This window comes from Nomascus leucogenys, chromosome 22a (genome assembly GCF_006542625.1).
Source record: "Nomascus leucogenys isolate Asia chromosome 22a, Asia_NLE_v1, whole genome shotgun sequence".
Classification (NCBI taxonomy): Eukaryota; Metazoa; Chordata; class Mammalia; order Primates; family Hylobatidae; genus Nomascus; species Nomascus leucogenys.
This window is the reverse complement of record NC_044402.1, coordinates 137,760,181-137,786,651: the sequence shown is the minus strand read 5'-3', so window position 1 is coordinate 137,786,651 and position 26,471 is coordinate 137,760,181. Positions and strand designations below refer to the sequence as shown.

The 26,471-nt window shown below is 46.6% G+C and overlaps 1 protein-coding gene across 3 annotated transcripts in view; it reads left to right on the top strand.

Annotated features, from left to right (window-relative positions):
• COL6A3 (collagen type VI alpha 3 chain) overlaps window positions 1-26,471 on the top strand; it is a 91,159-nt gene that overhangs the window by 47,430 nt on the left and 17,258 nt on the right. For all 3 annotated transcript variants that reach the window (XM_030802861.1, XM_030802859.1, XM_030802862.1), the window contains 27 exons: window positions 845-1,444; window positions 2,095-2,432; window positions 3,715-3,793; window positions 4,739-4,884; window positions 6,282-6,374; window positions 6,940-6,993; window positions 7,955-8,026; window positions 8,724-8,750; window positions 8,862-8,906; window positions 9,024-9,077; window positions 9,529-9,591; window positions 10,233-10,298; window positions 10,724-10,777; window positions 13,185-13,220; window positions 14,720-14,782; window positions 15,524-15,586; window positions 16,912-16,974; window positions 17,891-17,953; window positions 19,443-19,493; window positions 19,717-19,752; window positions 20,355-20,417; window positions 21,670-21,732; window positions 23,032-23,064; window positions 23,148-23,184; window positions 23,290-23,301; window positions 23,399-23,892; window positions 25,324-25,420. In XM_030802861.1, coding sequence (XP_030658721.1) covers window positions 845-1,444; window positions 2,095-2,432; window positions 3,715-3,793; window positions 4,739-4,884; window positions 6,282-6,374; window positions 6,940-6,993; window positions 7,955-8,026; window positions 8,724-8,750; window positions 8,862-8,906; window positions 9,024-9,077; window positions 9,529-9,591; window positions 10,233-10,298; window positions 10,724-10,777; window positions 13,185-13,220; window positions 14,720-14,782; window positions 15,524-15,586; window positions 16,912-16,974; window positions 17,891-17,953; window positions 19,443-19,493; window positions 19,717-19,752; window positions 20,355-20,417; window positions 21,670-21,732; window positions 23,032-23,064; window positions 23,148-23,184; window positions 23,290-23,301; window positions 23,399-23,892; window positions 25,324-25,420 — 2,865 coding nt within the window. The remainder of the gene's footprint in view (window positions 1-844; window positions 1,445-2,094; window positions 2,433-3,714; window positions 3,794-4,738; window positions 4,885-6,281; window positions 6,375-6,939; window positions 6,994-7,954; window positions 8,027-8,723; window positions 8,751-8,861; window positions 8,907-9,023; window positions 9,078-9,528; window positions 9,592-10,232; window positions 10,299-10,723; window positions 10,778-13,184; window positions 13,221-14,719; window positions 14,783-15,523; window positions 15,587-16,911; window positions 16,975-17,890; window positions 17,954-19,442; window positions 19,494-19,716; window positions 19,753-20,354; window positions 20,418-21,669; window positions 21,733-23,031; window positions 23,065-23,147; window positions 23,185-23,289; window positions 23,302-23,398; window positions 23,893-25,323; window positions 25,421-26,471) is intronic.

Here is a 26,471-nt window from a genome sequence, read left to right as displayed (position 1 = left end):
CCACCTCAGCTTCTACCCCGTACTCCTGGTTCTCGCCTTTGGGGCTGCAAGAGCAAAGTGGATCTCTCCACCAGCCCATGTTTTTCCTTGTCCCTCCTCCAGGCAATCGCCATGTAGACATCTGAACAAACCATTAGGGTTGGTTCTTCAAGGGGGAGCAGTATGCCTGTTTTCCTGGCTCACTGCTCCCCACCAGGCTGCCCGTGGCACATCTCACATCCCTCACACTGTCTCTCATGCTTCCTCCTCTCTACTCCAGTCTCAATTGCTTAATTATAATCAAGAAATTACCCTCCACACCACTGATATTCAGCCAGCTCCTACAAAGCTCTCAGACCATCATCCAAAGATTAATGGGGTCTCTTCCTATTTTCCAATCTGTTTCTCCCAGTCCTTCCTTGCTCTTCCCCTAACACACCTCTCTTCACTTCCAGGAACCATTTAAAATTCTTGACCACAAAGGAAACTTCTAGTGGCATTTCCTAAAACACCTGAGGTCACAAATGTCAAAACCAGGTCCCTATTGAATTCTTGTCACAATGCCATTTTGCCTGGGATAACTGAAGTTCTCTGTCACTGAGTTTTCACAGAGTGTGACATCAAATAATTTTTCTCCTTTCCTTTTTGTTTAGAGGATGTATCATTCATCTTCTTGTATTTAGCATGTTTGGGAGCTGAAAATTCAGGAGCTACAGACTAGAGAGGCATGGATTTGAGTGAAGATTTCACTGTGAATAAATTATTAGGAATGTCTTATTTCAGTTATTTAATTTTACCTTTTGTGTATTTATGTTCTGTGTCTAGAAACCCAATCTCTCCTTATTTTCACTTTAATCACTTCTAGAGAAGAAGAAAGCAGACATTGTGTTCCTGTTGGATGGTTCCATCAACTTCAGGAGGGACAGTTTCCAGGAAGTGCTTCGTTTTGTGTCTGAAATCGTGGACACGGTTTATGAAGATGGCGACTCCATCCAAGTGGGGCTCGTCCAGTACAACTCTGACCCCACTGATGAATTCTTCCTGAAGGACTTCTCCACCAAGAGGCAGATTATTGACGCCATCAACAAAGTGGTCTACAAAGGGGGAAGGCACGCCAACACGAAGGTGGGCCTTGAGCACCTGCGGGTGAACCACTTCGTGCCGGAGGCAGGCAGCCGCCTGGACCAGCGGGTCCCTCAGATTGCCTTTGTGATCACGGGAGGGAAGTCGGTGGAAGATGCACAGGACGTGAGCCTGGCCCTCACCCAGAGGGGGGTCAAAGTGTTTGCTGTTGGAGTGAGGAATATCGACTCGGAGGAGGTCGGAAAGATAGCGTCCAACAGCGCCACGGCGTTCCGCGTGGGCAACGTCCAGGAGCTGTCTGAACTGAGCGAGCAAGTTTTGGAAACTTTGCATGATGCGATGCACGAAACCCTGTGCCCTGGTGTAACTGATGCTGCCAAAGGTACCTCCCATTATGTGCATATTTTCCATCCTTTCCTGTTGATGTTTGTGCCTCTTTAGCTGTCTGGTCCCTGGCGCTGACCTCTGGAGTCCTTAGGCATTTGGTTGCTTCACACATTTACTTATACCCACCTGGACTGGTCCTGACACCCACCTCACCACTACCTAGGGCGTTCTTCCAAGATAAGAGTAGAAGTCTATCCTATTTTGCTTTTATAAGATTTACTTTTCTCCCCTATTCCTTAATCCCTCAAACAATTCAGATTTATTGATTCCTGTGTCTAATTATAGATGTATTAGATCAAGTATTTGAGATCAGAATATTTGATTTTTAAGTGCTTTTAATTTAAAGCACAAACTTGGGGTGCATCTAAACACCGATGCTGTATCATCACACCAAAGTTAATGAACAACACCAAAAAAGCCAACTTTTTAAAGTAGCTTACTATTTGGCACCTAACAGCTACCCTCATTTCTCTCTGTGAGAGAGGTGGATCGAATTGCTTCTCAAAGCTCACACACACAGGTCTCATTTTGCACTTGAGTGCGATGCCCTGGTCCTCTGCCTGGGTTGTCCCTGTTGCTGGTATAAGTAGAGTTCATCTCCTCAGCCCCAGCTGAGAACTCATCACCTGTATTTCTCCTTTCCAGCTTGTAATCTGGATGTGATTCTGGGGTTTGATGGTTCTAGAGACCAGAATGTTTTTGTGGCCCAGAAGGGCTTCGAGTCCAAGGTGGACGCCATCTTGAACAGAATCAGCCAGATGCACAGGGTCAGCTGTAGCGGCGGCCGCTCGCCCACCGTGCGTGTGTCAGTGGTGGCCAACACGCCCTCGGGCCCGGTGGAGGCCTTTGACTTTGACGAGTACCAGCCAGAGATGCTCGAGAAGTTCCGGAGCATGCGCAGCCAGCACCCCTATGTCCTCACGGCGGACACCCTGAAGGTCTATCAGAACAAGTTCAGACAGTCCTCGCCGGACAGCGTGAAGGTCCGTGGGGCCCGTTGGTTCAGGTGCTCCCTGGGCAATTTCCAGATTTTTACTGGAAAGGAGGAAGCCCCTTCCAAGTTAAATCCTCTTCATGGTTAACTGGCTTGTTAGTGTCTGTATGGAAAAGGCCTTACTTATTAACTGATCTAATGTCATGTCCTGTCTTCCTCATTTTGGTAGTCTTACTTAAACTCTAAAAAAATCCTGGAAATCAGTAGTTTAACTTGAATGAGTTGAATTTGTGATTGATTTATGTTTAATTATAGTCCAGTCAGGTATGTTCTCCACTTTCATTTCTCTGTGTGTATGTGTGCGTACATGCATGTGTGTATATACGTGCATAGATATTGTATAGACACACACCCCATGTGAGTTTGCTAGGGATCATCATGAAGTACTACAGCCTGGCTGGCTTTTGCAACAGACATTTGTTTTCTCACAGTCTCGGAGGCTTGACATCCTCGAGGTGTCGGCAGGGCTGTTTCTCTTGAGTCCTCTCTGCTTGGCTTGTAGTCAGGGGTCTTCTCCCTGTGTCTCCACATGGCTTTCTCTCTGTGCGTGTCTGTGTCCAAATCTCCTTTTCTAAAAGGACATCAGTCATACTAGATTAGGGTTCACTCTAATGACCTCATTAACCTTAATTACCTCTTTAAAGACCCTATCTCCAAATACAGTCCCATTCGTATGGTACTGGGGGTTAGGACTTAACATACAAGTTTTGAGGGTACGCAATTTAGCCCATAACACATGCACACATGCACACACACAAGCACCCACAGACATGCACCCACACACATGCATGCACACACATGCACCCATACACATGCACACACATGCATGCACGCATACGCACCCACATACATGCACACCCACACACCCATACATGCACACACACATGTGCACACACATACATGCACACACGCATACACAATACACCCACACGCACACATATGCACCCACACACATGCACACACATGCACGCACACATATGCATACGATTTGCAGAAACTACGCCTTAGAAATATGAGAATGAGATAAATTGTTTTTATTGTCATTGCTGCTTGTCTTTTTTTTAAATAAATTAAGCACTCAAATATACTCCTCCATTTTAAGTGCAATATCAAAATCTTGTGAACATGGGTAATCATTCCTCAACTTGGGCCCTCAGTTTCCTTAAGTGTAAAATGAAGGGTTTGACACAGCGAATCTCTCAGTTTTCTATCAGCAGTCTGCAACAATCCTTTTTAGTTTGCCTGGGATTTGACAGCTCTCTTATCTTCAGGTGATCATTCATTTTACTGATGGAGCAGATGGAGATCTGGCTGATTTACACAGAGCATCTGAGGACCTCCGCCAAGAAGGTAGGTGCCGAGGCTTTCTAAATATGAGAAGTAAACCCCGGTGAGGCGGGATGCACTGCTCTGCTGGAGAGAAACCTCTCTGCTAATGCAGTGCCCCAAGGGAGCAGCGTGTCTTGGGAGACTCTTCATCCCAGCGTCATGGCCCTTCATCACCTGCTTGGAGCTGTGGGATGGAGCTAACAAAAATTCCTTCTGTACTTAGCTTTACTGCTGTGTTGTGGCTGTTCAGGTGATAGAATGTTCAGAAAGCATGATGCTTTTGCAAAGATCATGAAATATTGATTCATTTAACTTCATCATATAAACTAGGAATTAATTACTAATAAAAATACATTGCTCTATTTTTGGTTTGCAGTTATCACAGTTCAACATTTAATAACGATACACTCAAATAATACAAAGAAAATAATGTAAGCAATGATGTACCAAACATAAGGTGACAGCCATGCCTGTTATCAGATGTGACCTTTGACTCTTCACTTGCTTTGGTGTTTGGTAGCACTGACTATCAGAAAGTGGATGCCATTACAGAGGTGCAATTTATCCTAAGAACGTTCTATTTATTAGCTTACTTTTCCCAAGCAATGGAGATGAGGCTGCTATTATCTGATTTTGGAGGTGTTAGTATTTCAATACTTCCCACAGCATACTCGTGTTACAGAGGGCCTGAGTTTGAGAACTCATGCATGAATACACTTCATGGATGCCACTTCCTATATTTTTAGTAATAGGTTTAGTTATCGACATACCAGAAACAATTATTCAGCAGAGTCCAAAGTCTGAGTATTTCAACTATTCAGAGTAGCCAATTAACTTGATTAAATGTATTTAAGTTAAAAGCTAAATTTTACACTGAAGTTTTCTTTAAAAACGTAGTCAGGAAAAAAGGACATTGCATTTTCCATGCGCCTAGGTGAGCTGTATTAAATGTGTCTTTCTTTGCAGGTGTCCGTGCCTTGATCCTGGTGGGCCTCGAACGAGTGGCCAACTTGGAGCGGCTAATGCATCTGGAGTTTGGGCGAGGGTTCATGTATGACAGGCCTCTGAGGCTTAACTTGCTGGACTTGGATTATGAACTAGCAGAGCAGCTTGTGAGTTTTTTTATGTCTTTATACACAAACCACATCTTTTGGCATTTCAAGAGAATGAAGTTAATTATCACTAGGTGAATGGGGGAGGGGTGCCTTGGTGGATAATTAAATTTATTTAATTCGCTTGGGAACTGCCTTGTTGCCATAACACGTGTGAATCTGGAAATGGAGATGGCAAACCGCTGGAAATCCAGCGAGCTGGAAGGGGATCCTGGGTGCGCTGAGGTTGTGGCCTTAGCATTTTCTCTGCTCCCTTAGCAACTTCCTCTTTAAACACCATTGCTGGAATGCAAACCATCGAGATTGGCCATCCTCAAATAGGAAACCGTGTCAAGAGCATCTGAAATCTTGCATGATAAAAACAAGAATGTGCAGGAAAAGAAAGGCTGTTTCTGGGTGGAGAAGTGCTTTAATTGCCCTTTCTAGTTTCCCTCTGTGTCAATGAAGCTCCCTCTGAGGCTTCCTAATTCTCCCCAGGGCCAGCCTCTCTCAGATGGAGGTGTGACCTCCTGGGTTTAGACTGGGGATGGAGCTTTTGGGAGATGTGGGGCTGAGCTGCGAACTCAGACATTCTTTGGTGGTAGCAACAGTGGACTGTGGCTATGAGAATGGGATGAATGGACCCGGCTCCTTCCTTTCTTCCATACTTCTTTGCAGGGCTAGAATCAGGATTTTTTTATTGGTGGAAGTAGGTTGAGTTAGCTCACAAATCTGGGATATGGGAGAAAGGGAAAGCTCTTGGAAGCTCATTGGAAGAAACTGCATGTTCCCACCATTAGTTTAGCAGATGGAAATGTATTTGGGCACGCCCTTTCCCACACAAGGTCAGGGGCAGGATGGGATGAGAATGTAGGGGGTGTCTGTGTGACCTGGAGTTGAGAAGCTTGTGGCTCCGAGGCCAGGACCACTTGTGCCTGCTCCCACCACGGCTGCTCTGGAGGCCTCTTTCTGGGCTGGTACCACATCCCATGACTCTCACCCTGGTTCCAAGGAAGGGTGGTCATGGATATCTGTTCTGGAACCACCTTCAGTCTTGGCCATCTGCCATTTGCTTGGCTTTGCACTTTGGAACTGGAACATATGTAAGTTATAGTTAAGATTTGATGACAGAAACTTCTAGAAATAAGGTCCAGCCTGCAGTGACATTGTGGATAAGATCTATCTTACTTTGGTTGTTCTTTACTTTCCCATTGGTGACTTCCCACCTGCACCCTGACTGCCAGGAGCTGGGCCCTCCTAATTTTACTGGCCAGTCGTCCAGCAAATGTCACCCGGAGGTACTTCGTCTCGCACCGTGAAACCCCCACGCATCCGATTTTGACCCTTAAAGCACATTTGTGATTTTCTGCTGGGCATTTCTTGAGATCTGAACATTTGGTTTCTCTTCCTTTTGGTAGGACAACATTGCTGAGAAAGCTTGCTGTGGGGTTCCCTGCAAGTGCTCTGGGCAGAGGGGAGACCGCGGGCCCATCGGCAGCATCGGGCCAAAGGTACGGTGGCTTTACCCTTGCCCACCCCTGAGATGAGGTGTCAGAAGTCCGACATTACTTTGGTGGGGTAATTTCTCTAACAGGAGAGTGTGGAGATGAAGGAGGAGATGAGAGACCATTTCTTATGTTAGAAGGAGGAGCTCTGAGAGGCAGACCATGTGCTGCTCTGCTGGGGCCTGTTCCAGTGAAGATGGTTCAGGCGGGACCCTCCTTTTGCACAGGATAAGGGGATCTGTGCTTTAACATCTTGGTCCTTCATTTCATAAAATAATGTTAAAGGGAGCTGGCATCCCTGACAGAAGCCTGGCTGCAAATGGCAGCTGGAAGTCATAGCATTTGCTCTGAGTCAGTAGGAACGAACAGGCTTTCTTGGCAGAGCAGGAACCTTAGAGATCCTGATAGAGAGAATCATAATATGGCATACCGAGGGGAAAAGCAGTAACAGGGAAAGCCATGCTGAGTTTTAGTGCTGCTCTGCCAAATGAATCGGGGACCACGGGGATCCTTGCTCCCGAACAAAGAAGACCACGGGATTGAACAAAGGACCCGATTTACTTTGTTTCAGGGTATTCCTGGAGAAGATGGCTACCGAGGCTATCCTGGTGATGAGGGTGGACCCGTAAGTAAAAATTGTTTTAGTCCCTAAAATTTCACCCCCTCCTTGATCCTTACCCATTGGGATTGCATTGTGGATTTCATCATTTGTTCAGTTGCTGATGGCTTTCCCTTTGGGAGAAAAATTAATTTCTAATTTTCTTAACAACTTTGCTCAGATGTCTAAGTACAATAATTGAAGTATGACAACTGTGGGCATGAAGGGTGGGATTTGTTCTTACTCTATTTCAGAAGGAGGGATTAATTGGTTTCTGAGCCGGAGGGACACCGAATTTGCACACCCAGTATCTACTAGATTAGGACATGCAAGTAGAGATGGGAGTGAGCTGAGGGGCGGGGACACAGCAGGAGACCTCACCAGGGCTTTAGGGGTTACCCCATTAAGGGCAGTCCCCAGAGGGAATGTTACTGGATCAGATCATCGGTGTCTGAGGGTCTTGGGGATGGACAGACCCCAGTAGCAGAGTCCATGGGAGCAATGCCTGGGACAGATGCCTGTCTGGGGAACTTTGGGACCCTAGATCAAGGTCCAGACCTGGGATAGGGGACAGAGGGGCTCACGAAGAACAGCGTGGTCACCAGGGCCCAGCCGGCAGGGCTCAGCTAGAGAACTGGGAATCAAGCGTCACTTGGAGGAGCTGTCAGGCCAGTGGGTCTTCCCGGGATTCAGCACCCACAGAGACACGGTGCTGGGGGCCACCCACCCTCACCCCGCAGGGCAGTGCTGTCTGCGCTGCTACCCTCCCAGATCTCATTCCCTTCAGGGAAATTGCAGGTTCCAGGCCAGGCCTCATGCAGGGGCCCAAGAGGCTCCCTGGCTCACATAGCCTGGATCGGCGTTCCCCATGGTGAAATCTGCTTTCTGCTGCATGCTGTCCACAGTACCCTTCACGCTGCTGCGAGCCCAGCAGAGACAGGGTGATGAAGGGCTCCAGCTTGCAAAATGCCTTTGTCACTCACAACAGGGTGAGCGAGGTCCGCCTGGTGTGAACGGCACTCAAGGTTTCCAGGGCTGCCCGGGCCAGAGAGGAGTAAAGGTGAGGCGTGGGTGATGGGGGTGCTAGCGTGGGGAGGGGTCAGGTGACTCGCAGTTTCTCCAGATGCTGCCAGGGAGGGAGGCCACCGGTCCAGGCTTCTTGACCTCAGCATTCAGCAGCCCGTGACCTCTCATTGGAAGGCAGTTCTGAGCAGGGTGGGTTCAGGAGCAGGGGCTGCAGCTGGTGGGAAGCCTGAGAACGGAGAAATAGTTTCCTATGGAAACATGAAGAAGCCAGGAAACCCTCACAAGGAGAGAACATGGGCCAGGGTGGAGGGGAGGCTGGTGCCCACCGCCCCGCCCTGGACCGGGGGAGCAGTCAGGGAAGGGAGAGGAGTGAGAGGACAGCAGGTGGGTTGAAGGCTGGTGAACTTCCTTCTCTGTTTGCTGAAGTTTGAAGGCAGGTGCTGAAGGGAAGGGCTGCAAAGTTACAAAGTCAGCTCCTTGCCCTGGGTTTTGCGGCCCACCCCCCGGCCCAGGGAGCCAAGACCACCCAAGTGTTCAGTTCCAGTTTCAGTTTTAAAACATCGCACGTGGTGGTGAGAGAGGAACCCAAAGGGGTGGGACTCTAATATTAAATTTTCAGACACTGCAGCATTCAAATGGGGTGGAGCGGCGGAGCAGCCCTTGGCCTCTTCTGCCTGAGGGACCAGCCCCGCAGGAAGAACTAATGCTTCCCCTGTCCCCTTGCCTTCCAGGGCTCTCGGGGATTCCCAGGAGAGAAGGTATGCGAGCTTGGTTTTGTTTCATAAATGGAAAACTCTCCCAGTATTTCTCATTTCTTCCTTTGCCAGAATAGCTTTCTATACTTACCTGTCTGCCTTGTTCCCTCTTAGGGCGAAGTAGGAGAAATTGGACTGGATGGTCTGGATGGTGAAGATGTAAGTGATTTTACTCTAAGTCCAGACTGCTTTTGGTTCTGAAGATTCCAGAAACTAACAATTCAGTCTATGGTAGAAATTGCAGCAGGTGTGACCTTTAATCCTTGTCTTTGGCAGGGAGACAAAGGATTGCCTGGTTCTTCTGGAGAGAAAGGGAATCCTGGAAGAAGGGTAGGTGTATTTCCACAGTGCTGCTATTATGGAAAGAATATCAACATTTCATTTAGGGAATACTTATTTTCTTTCCGCATATATGTCAAGCCCGCTTCCTCCAGGCAGCCTTCCCTGACCTCCCCTGTGGGTGCACCCATGACATCCCCTCTCAGCTCTGACACATTACAGTACATATTCTTGTTTCGAGATCACATCCCATAGGGCAGGGACTGAGTTTGTTTTGTTATAAATAAATCTCCAATGCCTGGCACAAAGTGAGTCCCCAATAAATATTCATGGATTTACTAAACGAATAAAAAATATGTGGAAGTGAATTTGCCTTCATGGTGAATGAGTAAATTGTAAACATTGTTCTAGTTAAGATTTATGAATTGAAGAATGTGATTTTTAGGGTGAGATAAAAATGAAAATATCTCGTTTTTAGCATCCACTTGTGCTTTTTCTTTAGGGTGATAAAGGGCCTCGAGGGGAGAAAGGAGAAAGAGGAGACGTTGGGATTCGAGGGGACCCGGTAAAGAAGATTTCTTTATTGATGATTTCAGACCTGAGCCTGGGGAAGAGGGTTGTTGGGAAAGTGGGATGAAAGGAAGAATTCTACTTTCGAAATTGCTTTAAAACATGTTGATAAAATATGTGGTTTGTCTTTTTCTTGCAGTTTGGGGGTTTGGGGAGATGTATTTGTTCTCTTGCTAACCAGATAATCATTTGCAAGTCCTGTTATACAAATATCTGAGAAGTTTCCAAAAATGTGGTATCAGGGCATTTTAAATTTGCTTCTGGAAAAGAGAAGAGTTTGCAGCTTTTCTCATTTTGTGGCTCTGTAAAACCTTTAAGCAAATGAACAGTACAAGCTAGCCTCTTCCTCCAGTCCATCCTGCCTCTGTGGCCAAGGATAAGCAAGAGTGAGCCCGGGGCATCCTCCTCCCTGGGGAAGAACCATTGCACCTGTTTGGGGCTAAGAGTGCTTTGCTGATCCCGTGATTGGGTTCTGTAAGACCTGCATGGATGTTACCTGGATTGGCTGTGGCGGAAGGGCTTGTCCCTCGAAGCCTTGCATGCAGGCCCTTGCTAATATTTCCCTGACCATCCAGTCCAGTGGCAGCTGCTTTCCTTCCATATGTGGCTCATTTCCCTTTCCCATGTCGCTTTCAGGGTAACCCAGGACAAGACAGCCAGGAGAGAGGACCCAAAGGAGAAACCGGTGACCTCGGCCCCATGGTAGGGCGCTGCACATTCCTAGACTCTCCCTGTACTAAGGGCAAGAGAAAGGACACGCTCCTCGGCTCATCAGCAGCCACAGAGGCCAAAGACATGGCCTTTAACACTGCAGAGTAGCCTAAGATTAGGAGCAGAGTCCCCGTGAAGGAAGTCTCCGTGGGGAACCAGTGTGACCCTTGCCAAGTGGGGCTTCTCAGCGGAATCTGTGCCTCTTAGATATTTACGGAAGGTGCTTGTTAAGCCAAAGGCTTATAGAGGTGGGAGTGTACTGAAGTCCGGTGCATCCTGCAAAGTGTGCAACTATCCTGCAGACGGGCTCTTCCTCTGTGAATCGACCCCTTTCCCTGCAATGTCTTGTGCAGCATTTCAGAGCTAGACATTCTTCTCTGCAGATGAGAATCTCATGCCAATTTTCCCCACACCAGGGTGTCCCAGGGAGAGATGGAGTACCTGGAGGACCCGGAGAAACTGGGAAGAATGTGAGTGCCATTAGGGCTCTGGGGGCCTCTTTGACAATACTTAGTGCCATAAGATCTGCCCAACGTGACCTGGTGCATGGTTACTCCACAGCTCTTTACTGAGTGAATGTAAAAGGATTTCTGAAACGGTTGTTACTCCAATCTATTTTCATTCTTATAATTTCCTTGGTGCTTCATCTCTTCTCTCTCCCCAATTCTTGCTCTCCCCAAAAACATACTGAACAGATGCTTTTAAAAATAATATCTTCGCTACTTTCAAATATCGGGCTGGGTTTGATCCAACTAAATATTTAAGAAACTCAAATGGAAATCCTGATACTGGGAGAGGGAGGGAATAAAGGGCAAGAAGGCTGAGGGGGTTGTGGATTTGTTGTTTGTGTAACTATCTGTGGGTTTTTTGGGGTTGCTGTAAGTGAAATAACAAAACTAGATTTCTTTCTTTTCTGGTGTATTGCATCTTGCAATTTCAAGATATTTCAGAAGTGTCTGTAGGAGAATAGTTCCTTGTATGCCTAATCCTCAGTCTTGTTGAAGAAATGCTAAAGTCAAAGTGATGTGAATGATACTTCTGAAGCCATCCAAAAGCTTCCAGGGTCCCTGGGCACAGACAGCATCTGCCTTGTAGCTGGGAGAAGACCCCTGCTCAGGGAGGCAGTGGTGTAGAAGTTTGTAAACCCTCAGAGGAAATTCAGGATGCTGGTGGGTGCCTAGGAGAGGTCTCTGCTCAGAAATGGACAGAGCACAAAGGCTGCAAGCTGGGGCTGGGTGCTGGGAACTGGGCCCTCAGCCACGCCCTGAGGGGCAGTGGCTCGTTCAGCCCCAGCCCTTGGGCCAGTAGAGTACGCTGGGGTGAGGGGCTTTCAAAAGGAGCAACTCACCAAAATGAAATGAAGGACTATGGGCATCATTTTGCTTTGAAAATTCAGAAGAAAATAGAAATTTTGAAAATATCATTTAAAAAAGTTTGAGCACTATTTATTTATTTATTTATTTTTAATAAATTTTAAAGACCTGGATCAACTGCTTGGAAGTGAGCATTATTTTTGAATAATGCTATATAATGAAAAAGAAGCTATATAATGAAAAAGAAGAAATACTCATCAAATGTTACAATGGGCTCTGCCTATGAGCCAAAACTTGGTTTCATGAAATGACTTAAAATTGAGTAGTTCATACAATTAATTTCAATTCTACACACAAGATGGAAACTGGATTTGAATTCGGTTTCAGTCACGGGCTCTTGAGGACTCAGTTCTTCCTTTTGTGGCCTAATGGCCTGCTATCCCTTCCCTTAGGACCACAGTGCCAGGCTCAGGCCAAGCTGAAATGTGTCCCTCCCACTGGGCTTCGGCATGCCTACATCCCCTTTTTAGGGTCTCCGCAGGCAGCCTCTGGCCTGAGCAATGCATCACCGAGTGCTGGTGCACTCTCATGGAACTCTAGCGTGTCTCTTTCGGGAGGGGCCAGGCCAGATTGTTGCTTTGTAGAGGAGAAGAGTGTCCCCGTGTCTCAAATTTTCCATGGAAGGTGGCCAAGATCTTCCATTGAAGCAGGTGACATTACAGCGAATAATGGCAAACTGGTCACCGCAGATCACTGGGCTGGTCCATTGGAAGCGGAGAGTGAGGTTCCTAGGTTGATGTAGCAGATGACTGAGCCCCACAACAGAGCTAGCCGGTCACAGCCTCTGCAACACCAACCCTAACTTTGCAAAGACCGCCCAGGACATTCATAAAGTCCCACCTCAAACCTTTCCACTGCCGAGGAAACAATTTTGAGGTGGAAATTAATGGATTACTTGTGAAGTAAGCCCACATGTTTGAACTAAAGGTCACCTCTGGAGCATCCAGGAAGATGTTGCCAAGTCATGAGCCCTACCTAAGTACACGAGACGTTTAGGTGCACATGTGTGCGCTTCAGATATTTTACTTAACTGAGTGTGTGTTGTGTTTGGCCGGGATCACTTGGAGAACCTGGGACTCCCTTCCATTATAATTAATGTATTTCATGACTTCTCACTACAGTTGGGAAGATGGAAGAAAAATAGACAGGTTGACATTCCCTGTTCACATTCCTCGTTTGAAACTGGCTGGGATCGTGCAGCCAAAAGGAGTCATTATTTTGCTTGGCAGGTCTGCAGTAATTCTCAAAACTTCCATTGGGTGATTAACAGGAGCAGCAAGGAAGCGAAACTTCACCCGGATGAGGGTGGAGGAAGGGTGTCTGTGTGTGCGAGTTTCCCCAGGGCTGATGAGGCGTGGTTTCTTGTTCTTGGCACAATGTGGGTGCTTGGGAAGATTCCCCTGAGTAACTGCAGAATAAGAGGGTGAAGTCTGAAAGAGCTCTAGGCCCCATGCCCAGCGTCCCATGCTCCCCCTCACAGTTTGTGGGACTTTTTCTTCCACAGGGTGGCTTTGGCCGAAGGGGACCCCCCGGAGCTAAGGTGAGCCTCATGGAGTGCCCCCGGGAGACTGTCTTCAAACAGCCCAGATGCCACCCAGCCCAGGAGTGAAAAATACTCTCTCCTGTGAACCCAAAGCTTCGGAGACAGATCCCAATCAATTTAGAAAGTTTATTTTGCCAAGGTTAAGGACATGCCCGTGACACAGCCTCAGGAGGCCCTGATGACACCTGCCCAAGGTGTTCGGGGCACAGCTTGGTTTTACACATTTTAGGGAGACACGAGACATCAATCAGTATGTGTGAGATGTACATTGGTTCGGTCCAGAAAGGTGGGACAACTCGAGGCAGGGGAGGAGGCTTCCAGGTCATAGGTAGATAAGAGACAAAAGGTTGCATTCTTTTGAGTCTCTGATTAGCCTTTTGCTGAATACACAGTTTACGAGAACAGTCACCTGTGCCTTAGTTATGCTTAGTGAAAAATAGGGCGAAGGAAGCAACTGGATATGCCTTTGTTTCCCCTGAGCAGAGGGATGACTTTCAGTTCTGTCTGTCCTTTGTCCACAAGGAATTTCTCTGTGGGCAGAATGTGAGGGAGGTATGCAGCTTAAGAAAAAAAAAAAAAAAATCTGGCCGGGCACGGTGGCTGACGCCTGTAATCCCAGCACTTTGGGAGGCTGAGGCAGGCGGTTCACCTGAGGTCGGGAGTTCGAGACTAGCCTGACCAATATGGAGAAACCCCATCTCTACTAAAAATACAAAATAGCCAGGCGTGGTGGTGCATGCCTGTAATCCCAGCTACTCAGGAGCCTGAGGCAAGAGAATCGCTTGAACCCGGGAGGTGGAGGTTGCAGTGAGCCAAGATCACGCCATTGCACTCCAGCCTGGGCAACAAGAGTGAAACTCCATCTCAAAAAAAAAAAAAAAAAAAAACTTTATAGCTATCTTTTTTAAGAATAGAATGGGAGGCAGCTCTGTCTGATGCAGTTCCCAGCTTGACTTTTCCCTTTGGCTTAGTGATTTTGGGGTTCTAAGATTTGTTTTTCTTTCATCCTCCTTGGGCTGTCATGGCTCCCAAGGCTCTTTCAGTCGTCTCCTTCAACTTAGCCTCTTCTGCAGAGTCTAGAGAAAATGGTGCCCAGTGGGGACTTGGGGTCCAAGTGCAGGAAACATGATTGAGGCAGTAGTGTCCCGGGTGGGCGCCTCTTCCACAACATGCCCACCTATCTGGCCATCAGCAACCCACAACTTCCCAGTGCCTCAGTCCTCTGCTTTAGGTCTAAATGATCCTTGTTTCACAAAGCTGTCCGAGGAGAGGTGAGGCAAGAGTGAGGAACAGCTGTAGAAGTGCAGGGAGACAGCTGGCTCCTGTGTTCACTGTCTCGCCCTGGGGTTACCACTTTGATCATCTGTTACCTCTGGAAGAGCTGAGTTTTCCCTGGTTGCTTTCCAAGTCCCTGGCCCAGAAATGACTGTAGAGCAAAGAGCTGACGTTGACAGGAGCCATCCTGACTCCTCCCTGCATCTTCTCTTATTTCAAAGGGCAACAAGGGCGGTCCTGGCCAGCCGGGCTTTGAGGGAGAGCAGGGGACAAGAGGTGCACAGGTGAGTGCTTCCTTGTGTGACTGTGTGCCCTCTGATATTTCACAAATCATTTTAAAAATGATTAGGTGGCATTTATATCTGGAAAGTTAACCATTTTAAAGTGGCATTTAGTACTTCCACAATGCTGTGCAATCATCACCTCTATCTAGGTTCAATACATCTCGAAGGAGACCTGTACCCATTAGCAGTCACTCCCCATCACTCTCCACCCCAAGTCCCTGGCAACCACTAATCTCTCTCTCTTTATGGATTTGCCCACTCTGGACATTTTGTATAAATGGAATCGTTTACTAGGTAGCTTTGTGTGTGTGGCTTGACAGAGCATCACGTTCTTGAGCTTCATCCACATCGCAGCATGTAGAAGCACTTCATTCCTTTTCATGGCGGAAGGATACTCTGCTGTGTGGCTACGGCACACTTTGTTTATCCACTCATTGGTTGATGGACATTTAGGTTGTTTCCACCTTCTGGCAATTGTGAATGATGCTTCTGTGAAGATTCTCCTACACGTTTTTGTTTGAATGCTTGCTGCTTGTATACATTTTAAGCTTACTTGCCTGTTCACGTTCTGGATTGAGGCAGCTGCTACTGCAGCTAAGACAGGAGAATTGTGGGTTTTGATGGCCTTTTTTGGCCAGCAGAAGTGAGGCTCCAGGCCCTGTGGGATGGGCAGATGCCATGCAGAGGCGTCTCACAGAAAGTCACCTCATTAGCACTCACGATGGCCTTTTCCTTCCTCAGGGCCCAGCTGGTCCTGCTGGTCCTCCAGGGCTGATAGGAGAACAAGGCATTTCTGGACCTCGGGTAAGCCTGTCCTAATACCAGCCCCCTCGCTAGCTGAACAGAGGGAACATTGCCAAGCGGGCTGAGAGTTTCTCGGATGATGCTATTGTAGACAGATCTCCCTTTAGCTCTCCTCTTTGGCAACAAAAACCCCAGATTTAACCTCAGGCCTTGCAGTGACTGGCTACTTCACTCCAAGAGAGTAAGAGTTTCCTTTTTTGGTGTTCCAGGGGCCTCTAAGTCTCAATTCTGCCCCTTCCAAGTGTAGGCCCCTGGGTGGAAATCACGGGTTATGCCTCAGGATGGAATCGTGGAAAATCTAAATCTACCAAAATGCTTAGATTATGCAAGGTGTTTCACCTTTGGTCCCTGGAGATAGCCCTTGTGCTTACATATTTTGTATAGTGAGTGCCTCAAGTTCACCCTTGAGTTCAGCACAGAAGATGGCCCTTGAACTTGCTGTGACTGCAGATGTTATTTTGCATTGTAGCTATCAGCAATGATGAGCAGAGACACATTGTCATTGCTGGGCTAGGATCAGGTGTCATGGAATTACATATTCGGGTTTCCCTCATGTCTGAGATGATATTGAGGGAGGCATCCTATCATTTATTACCAAAAAATGACTAATAAACTGGTAACAAGCTTAATATGTTGCTACATAAATGCACAAAAATATTTTATGGTGGAAGCAGGCAAGAACTTGCTTAGAAAGTCCTTCTCTAGCTTGAAAGCTGATAAATACATATTTTTGGAGGTTTTTAAAAAACATTTACTTGTAATGAATCAACAATTTAAGATGGTATAGATGCAAAGCTATTCAAATAGTTATCCAGTAGCTCCAGAAACATTTGTTAATTTGCACTTTTTCACCATCTATTTTATGTTATTTCTGGGCTGGGTAGACTGTACTACATTTTAAGAGTTAATTTCATCCATTAGTTTATTCATTCACCTAACAGGCTTTAACATACCCATATGTACCAGGTGCTCAGTGTGAGGGTGTGAAAAGGGAGGCAGAATAAAGTCACGTAAAATCTGGGAGCTTGCCGTCCTGTCAGGAACCTAGGATATGTACATTAATAACTGCAACATGCATTAATTTGTGAAAACTGGCACTGAGAGGTAATACTCATGTTTTAAATTTGTGCATGCCAGTTCTGTGCATGTTTATATTTGAGTCTGTAGCCCTGTGCTCAGAGCTGAGTGCTTGGGATTTGCAGGTGGGACAGGTCCCATGCCCCTGGCGGGCTCTGACCTCCATGCAGGGGAGAGTCAGGCTTCAGAGACAACTTTGCCTGGATGGTTGACCCCTTGACTGACACATTCCTCCCCTCCTGCTCCAGGGAAGCGGAGGTGCCGCTGGTGCTCCTGGAGAACGAGGCAGAACCGGTCCTCTGGGAAGAAAGGTTTGTCTTGAGAAGGGTAGAGCTTTCCTGAGGACAGGGACCAGCCAGGCACACATACCCCTCTCCCTCTTTGGTCAGTCTGTCTGTCCCTCCTCTTCAGTACTACTGGTTCCCACTCCAGCCTCTCCTATTGATCACAGCTTGGCCAGTGGGAACACTGTCCCCTGACAATCTCCACCATAATTCCCACCACCATCCCTGCCACCAGCCATCCCTGCTCAGAGGGCTGGCTTTCTCCTGGCCACAGCCCTCCATCAGCTGCCGGGTTTTCTGCTCCTCTCTTGCTTGACTTGTGCTGATAATGCAGCACCCTCTGAGCCATCAGAGAAGCTGGGCAGTGCTTGGCACACTTTCAGTATAATATGGAATGAGCCGTCTTTAAACATGGGCAGTGCACACACAGCGGCTCAGCTAATCACATTTAGATCATCCAAGAGCCCCGACCCTGACTATTCTGGATAACAGCAAGTCTGCTGTATGAAGGCTGCCTGGGAAGCTCCTTTCTATCAGCTTTGAGATAAATTACGATTTGTCATAACCAGTCTGAAAAGACTGCATATTCTCTGTAAAAGAAATGAGTTCCTGTGAATCCACGATGGTCTCTGCCTGGAGAGTGTTTTGGGGTTTTATGTTGGCTCAATGCCCACCGCCTTCCATGCCTTCTTCTCCCAGCCGTTACTCTCTCTTCTCATCAGCCTGTCCCCCGTGCCATGCTGGTGGAAAGGACACACACCCTCCTGGATTCTTTTCCAGGAGTTTGCACATGAATGTTGCAATTTAGAAAATCATTCCACTGAAATCTCCAAGGTGAAGTCAGCATGTTGCAGCACCCTTACCTAGAACAAAAGCATGGCTTGGCATCACACTGTGAGCCAGCCTTGGGCCACAGGGTCTCAGCCATGTCTCTCGTGTCTAGGGTGAGCCCGGAGAGCCAGGACCAAAAGGAGGAATCGGGAACCGGGGCCCTCGTGGGGAGACGGTAAGGTCACAGCGCACTCGGGGTCAGGCTGTCGCTGACTCTTTGCTGGAAGGTGCAGGAAGCCAGGAGAGGGTTCCAAATAAAGATGAGCCTTGCTTCTTGTATTACTGGGGATACGGCTGCAAATAGTGAAACTTGCTCACCCACGGCAAATTAATTTAACAAGTTTCATTTTATTGGCAGGGGTAGAGAGGTGGGGTGGGCTGTGGGTAGAGACATTTTTTCCCCTGTGTTTTTCCTGATACAAGGGAATGTAGAGGCGAATGAAGTTCAAACCACCTTCATCTTAGGTCCCACAAATGCTTTGCAAGCATAACTAGATGAAGCTTTTCTGCAAAAAAGTAAATGTCATTTGGGTTAAAGTGGAATTGGATTTGATTAGGTCTCAGTCCAGATGGAAACAATTTGTTTTGAATGAGACATCTTAGGAATAGAAATTATTACCTCAGTAACTCATTTTTTAAATGCTATTTAAAAACGCCCCAACAACTCACCGACAACAATTTTGTAATGTACATTTCTACGTTACAAAAGAATAAAGTAATCTACGGTCCATTGTGACTTTTTCCAAAAGGAGTCGTGACACCTAAACACTATATAAAAGGACCAGGTTGATCTGACTGTTTTAATCCCAAGCATTAAAATATTTTTCTTTCTTGCATTTTTGTCTTTTCAACTAACTGAAGTTTAAAAACAAATCTGTATTACTTTTAATCTCAGAAGCACAGGGAAAAATTGAGACTTTAAAGTCTATTCAAACAATTGAAGGAAATCTCTTCCTGATTCTGTTTCTATTAATTTGGGTCAACAGATCTCTAGTTGTCGATATCTGTTGAAAACTGTAAATTAACGAAGTGGCAATTCCTACATATGTTAGAGATAGTAATGTACAAGTCACACAAGTTCTTCTGATTCTTTTGAAATAATTAATGATGTCCAGTTCTGAATGCTCCTCATGAGACAGCAACAGGAACAGATCTGAGCATGCTGGGGGGAGGTGCTGGAAAGGAGGGGGGTCTAGGGGTGATGACTTGGAAGGAAGGGAAGGGGTATGGGGAGGGGGAATATAACTTGAGCCTGAAAGACGGAGTTCGGTGTTTTGGTTTTGAAATAGAAACAAAGACCCATGGATGCAGAGAATCAAAGTAACCATCAAGATTCCTGTCAATTCTAAGATTCTTGGGGTTGATGAGTCTTTGATTCTACATCCAAACAGAATCTTTTCTAAAAGCAACCAGCAGTTCTTTCTATGTTAGTCTGCCAGTGCCATTTTGCTACAGGAGTCCTTTGAGCCCACCGCCTACAGAAATGGTCTCGTTCACACTTGGAGGATAGGACAGGAGCAGGAAGTGTGCCTACTCCTGTACCTTAGTCTGCAAACATTTCAGGAGCTCAAGGATCCACTTCTCAGGGCAGCAGCAGGGCAGAGACGGTGGTTATGGTGTGCCAGGCATGGCGACCTACAGTCATATCTCTTTCCCACTCTTAGGGAGATGATGGGAGAGACGGAGTTGGCAGTGAAGGACGCAGAGGCAAAAAAGTACGTATCTGCTGAGGATTATCCAAGTGTCTTTGCTGCCAGGAGGCTCCAAGGACAACTTCTGATGTGTTTTAAAAGAATCATTTCTTTAAAAATTGTCTTTGTATTTGAGTGAGTGTTTTCTTTTGATGACTCAGCAGACATTTCTTTCTTTCAAGGTCAATTTATTTTAGATGAATTTAAATTAGAACCAAGTATTAAATAACATATTTATCTTTTATAGGGAGAAAGAGGATTCCCTGGATACCCAGGACCAAAGGTAAATAATCCCTGGTCGGTGAAGCATCATCATGATTTTGGGATGGCTCTGGTATGTCCATGGACTGAGAATCAGAATATCTTGGCATTAGCCTTGGGTCAGCCACTCAGTTAACCGGGCTACCCTGAGAAAGACCCTTCCTTCCCTAAAACACTCTCTCATCTGTCAAGTGGAGGTCACAACACATACATGTCCTGGTGCTTATGAGATTTAAATAAAATAAACTGCAATCAAAGTACTCTGTAAGCTGTGAAATGCTATAACCTATATGATAGTGTAGGTTATATACTATACTAACTAGTATATAGGTTATATACTATACTAACTAGTATATAGGTTATATACTATACTAACTAGTATATAGGTTATATACTATACTAACTAGTATATAGGTTATATACTATACATGATTAAATAAATTAAGACTATCTGTAAATACCACAAATATACTAGTAACCGACCGGAAAAGTGAATCAAAGCTAACCACTTGGCTGCCCTGGAAAAGTGTGACCCACACGTCCCCTGGATGTCTTGCCCCACGGACCCTCAGTGAGATCTTCTGTTCCAGAGCTTACTGTGCCACTTCTCGGCTTTCTTCCCAGGGTAACCCAGGTGAGCCTGGGCTAAATGGAACAGCAGGACCCAAAGGCATCAGAGGCCGAAGGGTAAGTTTGCCTGGGCCTTGGCTGCAGGTGAGGAATGAGAATGTATATCTCAATGTGATTAACTGCTGAGGCTTTGACAATTATCCTTCACTTGCATCCTGGCCAGGGATAGCACAGGGTGGAAGGAAGGGAATCCTGAGCCCCAGACCAATGTCCTCAGGGCACCACCATGGCTGTGGTCCATGGCTCTCCTCCTGTAGGTGTATTCCTCTTCCTCCAACTCACCTCCAGGGTCACCAGCCCAGCTCACTCCAGGCACAGCACCCACCTACAGTCTCAAGTCTCATTATGGGTGACTGGGAAGTCTGTGCAGTCACTTTGGGCCATGCCCACCCAGACGGCCAGGCAACGGGAGTGAATGAGGCATGGAAACTGCTTCTGAAGCCTCTGGGCTTCAAGCGAGCCAGGCCAAGGCCATGGGCTCCTCAGACTACTGGTGCTGAGATTCCTCTTCCTTAAGCTACTTTTGGCCCTGATAGCTCTTTTCTTTTTATTCTTTGTGTGTGTGTGTGTGTGTGGGTGGGTGGGTGTGTGACAAGGTCTCACTCTGTTGCCAAGGTCTCAGTCTGTCATCTGGGCTGGAGTGCAGTGGTGCCATCTTGGCTCACTGCAACCTCCATCTCCTGGGATCAAGCGATCCTCCCACCTCAGCCTCCCAAAGTGCTGGGATTACATGCATGAGACACCACACCTGGCCAGATTATTCTTCAATGGATGTTTACTCACCCTCTTAAAATGGCAGAGTCTTCAGTTAGCAAATTGTGGCCTAGATCTGGGTAAATGTTGCTAACAGTTATTTTCAGCCTGAAATGTAGTTTAAAAGGAAACATAATTATCCTATTAATTTGATCAGTGAAGACAGTCAAACTAGATCATTTAATATCCCAAAGAGCTTTAAAACATTGGATGATTATCTACACTGAACACATGAGCTAATTCATTGTCTGTTACCTATTCTCCTGGGAGTCCTTAGTAATCATATTAATGGTACTTGGGAAAGCATCTGTCTTACCTTAGCCTGGCAGAGAACACAATCCCTCGATAGTAGGTGGGGGACTCCCATTGGCTTTGTTGAGGTTGCTTGTCCCTAAACTTGAATTTAAGAGACATTTTAGCTCCCTTAAAGTGAGAGATTTCTCATGGTGATGGAGTCCCTTGGGTTAGATCACTTTTACCGTCCCTTCCAACTATAGGAGCCTTAAATTCTCCACTTTCTGACACAACTGAACAATCTTTGTTCTGCTCCCTCTAGGGAAATTCGGGACCTCCGGGGATAGTTGGACAGAAGGGAGACCCTGGCTACCCAGGACCAGCTGTAAGTATTTATCCAGTTCTGACCCAGCCACCTGGGGCTGGCTGCTTTACACGTGGTCCCTGAAAACTTCCCACCATCTGCTTTGCTCACAAGAAAATGTGCTCTCTTTGTATTTGCTTGGTTGTCAAACCACCTCTCTGACATCATGATGCAGCAAAGAGATTTTGAATTTTAGAGTAACAAGAAACTTTAAAAAAATAGGTGTCATGAGATATCCTGTCATCTAGAGAGTATTGTAATTTGCCTTTATATAAAGTTTCCTGGCATAGGTTCATTTGAAGTTTGTGTAGAGGAGAAACCAAAGAGGGGAAATCTAAATGCCTTTTGCTTGCATCTTGTAGAAGCAGTGCAATTATGCCCAGCCTTGGTTTGACAATGCTTCCTTTGATCTATGAAATCCCCAAGGGAGCTCCTGATTTGTGGTTAAAGCCCGCTAGTCATGCTGCCACCAAGAGCCAGGAGGCCATCCTCCCACAGCCCTTCCAAACCTCTTTATTGCTAATACCTTTGTTTTCTTATTTGAATTTCTCCATATGTTGTCCCTCAATATTGAAATTGATGAGTTTCAAAAAATAATGGAAAAGATAATTCAGGAGTTGGAAAATCATTCCTAGAAGGAAAGGTTCAGGGCTTAGTTTGGTTGAATTAGGGAAAAGAAGGCTGGTCAGGTGGGTCTGATTGCTGTCTTTAAGTAGGTGAAGTGTTACCGGGAGCACATTAAGCCAGTTCCTACAGAAGACCAAGCAGGCAGAAGTAGCCCCCTGGAAAGACAACTAACGGCCCATGAGATGCCTGCTGGGCTGTCAGGGTGGTGAGGTTTAGGGACGGGACACCAAGGGAAGCCTCGAGTCAGTCCCTAGAGCTCCTCGGGCTGGAATTCAGCTGGGATGCATTAGACACGGAGGGAACGAGGGCAGCTCAATGATCTCTCACTGCCCCTTCGGCAGGGGACGGCGTATCAAGCAAGTCTGTGAAAGGGAGCTCTTTTCTCAAGAGAAGTAGAATCTAGACCCAAGCTCACTCGTGGGCTTTACATGGATTGGTGGTGAGCTTCCTGGTTTCAGAACATGAGACTATTTCAAAAGCCAAATGACCTCCCAGGGAAACACGTTTGCTCTCAGAATCTTCTCTCTTTTGTTTTGAAAGGGATAAAATCAGGTTTAGAGGGAGAAGCTGTAAACAATCAAGGTTATCCATGGGCCCCTTTGTCTTGCTCTGTGTATTTCTGGGGGCCAAAGACTGTTTATTCGAATTCCCCATCTGCTGTACCTCTCAGCCTTTCGTTCCTTGGTTTTACAGGGTCCCAAGGGCAACAGAGGCGACTCCATTGATGTAAGTTGCATGTGTCCAGAATGACATTACCTCATGAGCCTTTGATTTGCTCTCTTTACATATTCTTTTATTTTCTTTTAAAGCAATGTGCCCTCATCCAAAGCATCAAAGATAAATGCCGTAAGTACATGATTTTCTGTTGTCTCACAATGCATATTTTTACATTCGAAATTCTCACATGGTAGAGTAGTCTCTCACCCTTTCTTCTCTTTGCTTCTTTTCTAGCTTGCTGTTATGGTAAGTTGATATTGGTGACTTTCTCCTAAGGAAAGGAAGCCTCCCTTTTGTAGTAAGTACAGTTTGTCTTTAACCCTCCACCCTCCACTTTCCACAGGGCCCCTGGAGTGCCCCGTCTTCCCAACAGAACTAGCCTTTGCTTTAGACACCTCTGAGGGGGTCAACCAAGACACTTTCGGCCGGATGCGAGATGTGGTCTTGAGTATTGTGAATGACCTGACCATTGCTGAGAGCAACTGCCCACGGGGGGCCCGGGTGGCCGTGGTCACCTACAACAACGAGGTGACCACGGAGATCCGGTTTGCTGACTCTAAGAGGAAGTCGGTCCTCCTGGACAAGATTAAGAACCTTCAGGTGGCTCTGACATCCAAACAGCCGAGTCTGGAGACCGCCATGTCATTTGTGGCCAGGAACACATTTAAGCGTGTGAGGAACGGATTCCTAATGAGGAAAGTGGCTGTTTTCTTCAGCAACACGCCCACAAGAGCATCCCCACAGCTCAGAGAGGCTGTGCTCAAGCTCTCAGATGCAGGGATCACCCCCTTGTTCCTTACAAGCCAGGAAGACCGGCAGCTCATCAACGCTTTGCAGGTCTGTGCTCTGTGGGTGCTGTTGGCATCTCCCTTTCTTCTGGGGCTCTGGGAAGGTTCTCAGACACGTCCATGCTCCTTGGTGGCTTCATGTCCCATAGCTCCTAAAACGTCCCCAGTGAGGCCATCTGCCTGAGAACTTCTCTTGTGAGGTCTCCAGGACAGCCTCGTGGCTCCAGCACTACACGGACCCCTACATGCCTGCAGCACTGCCCGCAGGTCACTCCTCACATGTTGACAGCTCTTGCCGGTTAGTGATGCTAGTGTTGGTGACACCCTCTATCTAGTAACAAGGTGGTGTGACTTGTTTGCTTTATTCATGAGGACCTGGACTTTTGGATCAGTCCTGTCTCCTCCCAAGATGGCCCCCGTGCACACTCTGAGCTGTGTCTTACTGTGTACTGGGCATTTGCTTCCCATACTGGCTGGTGAGGTTTGTATCATCAGTCTCACCTCATGGATAGGAAGATCCTGCTGTTAGTGAGGTGCTTGTGAGAGGCTAGGACCCTAGTCCATTAGACTCTGAAACCCATGTGCTGATAATACCCATTCCACTCTCCGCTGTGTCCCAATCGGCCCTGAAGGTGAATATCCAGGGTGGCCCTGGAGCCCTGCAGTCTCTTAGTGAGGTCCCCAAAACTATGCCGACTCAGCACCCCCAATCTACACCACTGTGCAAAGCTTTCTTCAGTCAGGCCCCAAGGGTTAGCCCACGGAGAAGCCAAGTGTCCCTTGTAATTCTTGGGAATCCAGGGTTGAAGTTGGGCTACCAGCCATGTGCTCTTGATGGGGGGGTTTATTCACATAAATATGTCCTTGTGTGGGCTGAGGGACCCAGAACCACATGAGTTTCTTAGCATGGTTTCAACAAGATCAAAAAATTATTTGTTCATTAATTATTTGCTCATTCATTCCAACTAGCTATTTGTTAAATGAATAATTACTAATCGTGTGCCAGGGGCTGCGATAGACAGGATTCTTTGCACCCACTGGGAGTGATTTTGTTACTTGCTTTAATCACACCTGAGAGGGTGGGGAAGGGATGGAACTCCCATATTGTTGCTAAAAAAAACGATAAGATTAAGTTCCTACTATTTGCCAGAGGATACACCAGGTACTAACATTTATTATCTAATTTAACCCTCCAAATGACACCATTAGGAAGGTATTACCCCCCATTTTACAGCTGAAAAAAACTGAACCCCATTTGCATGGGATATGAACTCCAGCTCACCCTACTAGAATAAAACCTATGTCTTTCCATTATACTCAGAGCCTAGCCCCACCCCCAAATGAGAAGATATTCCCAATACTGCCCTATTGGGAAGTTAATCTATTGTATTGATGTGGCTTTGATTTACTCCTCTGCCATATTTTCAGATATTACTGATCATGTACGCCCCTACCAAAATTGTTCTTTTGTTTAAACCAGATCAATAACACAGCAGTGGGGCATGCGCTTGTCCTGCCTGCAGGGAGAGACCTCACAGACTTCCTGGAGAATGTCCTCACGTGTCATGTTTGCTTGGGTAAGCTGTTTCTCTAACAAGAAGATCTGCTCAGCTGCAATTGCAAAACATAATATCCATAGGAGAGTGAGGGAATAATGATGATCTGTAAAAAGAGCTTGAGTTCAATTGATTCACAAAGCCTCATATTTACCAGTGTAAATACTATTGCAGCAATTTCTATATTAAAAATGAACCGGCCGGGCGCGGTGGCTCACGCTTGTAATCCCAGCACTTTGGGAGGCCGAGGCAGGCGGATCACGAGGTCAGGAGATCGAGACCACGGTGAAACCCCGTCTCTACTAAAAATACAAAAAATTGGCCGGGCGTGGTGGCGGGCGCCTGTAGTCCCAGCTGTTCGGAGAGGCTGAGGCAGGAGAATGGCGTGAACCCGGGAGGCGGAGCTTGCGGTGAGCCGAGATTGCGCCACTGCACTCCAGCCTGGGCGACAGAGCAAGACTCTGTCTCAAAAAAAAAAAAAAAAATGAACCTCCCAAAACAGCTTCTCTTTGATGGGGGATAATTCATTTTATAGGTAACAAAGGAGGAGGCAGTTTCTGCTTAAGTTTAGACATTAGAATCTAGAATGAAAATATTTGGCACTAGTGACTTTCTAGAACATACTTCTTCAAAGAGTGGCAAAGAAGTAAGATAATTTTTCATTTCTTTAAAAAATGCCAGCACATGGTATACTACAAAGATTTTAGGTTACTGATTTGTTTCATCTACTAAGTATTAGGTGATAGAAACTGAAAACTGGCCGTAATCAAATCAAGGCAGCAAGATATAAATCAGTTTTCGTTGTGATCTTTTTTTTTTTTAGGCAGAGTCTCGCTCTTGTCGCCTAGGCTGGAGTGCAGTGGGGCACAATCTTGGCTCACTGCAACCTCTGCTTCCTGGGTTCAAGCGATTCTCCTGCCTCAGCCTCCCTAGTAGCTGGGACTACAGGCATGTGCCATCAGGCCCAGCTAATTTTTGTATTTTTAGTAGAGACAGGGTTTCACCATGTTGGCCAGGATGATCTCGATCTCTTGACCTCGTGATCCACCTGCCTCGGCCTCCCAAAGTGCTG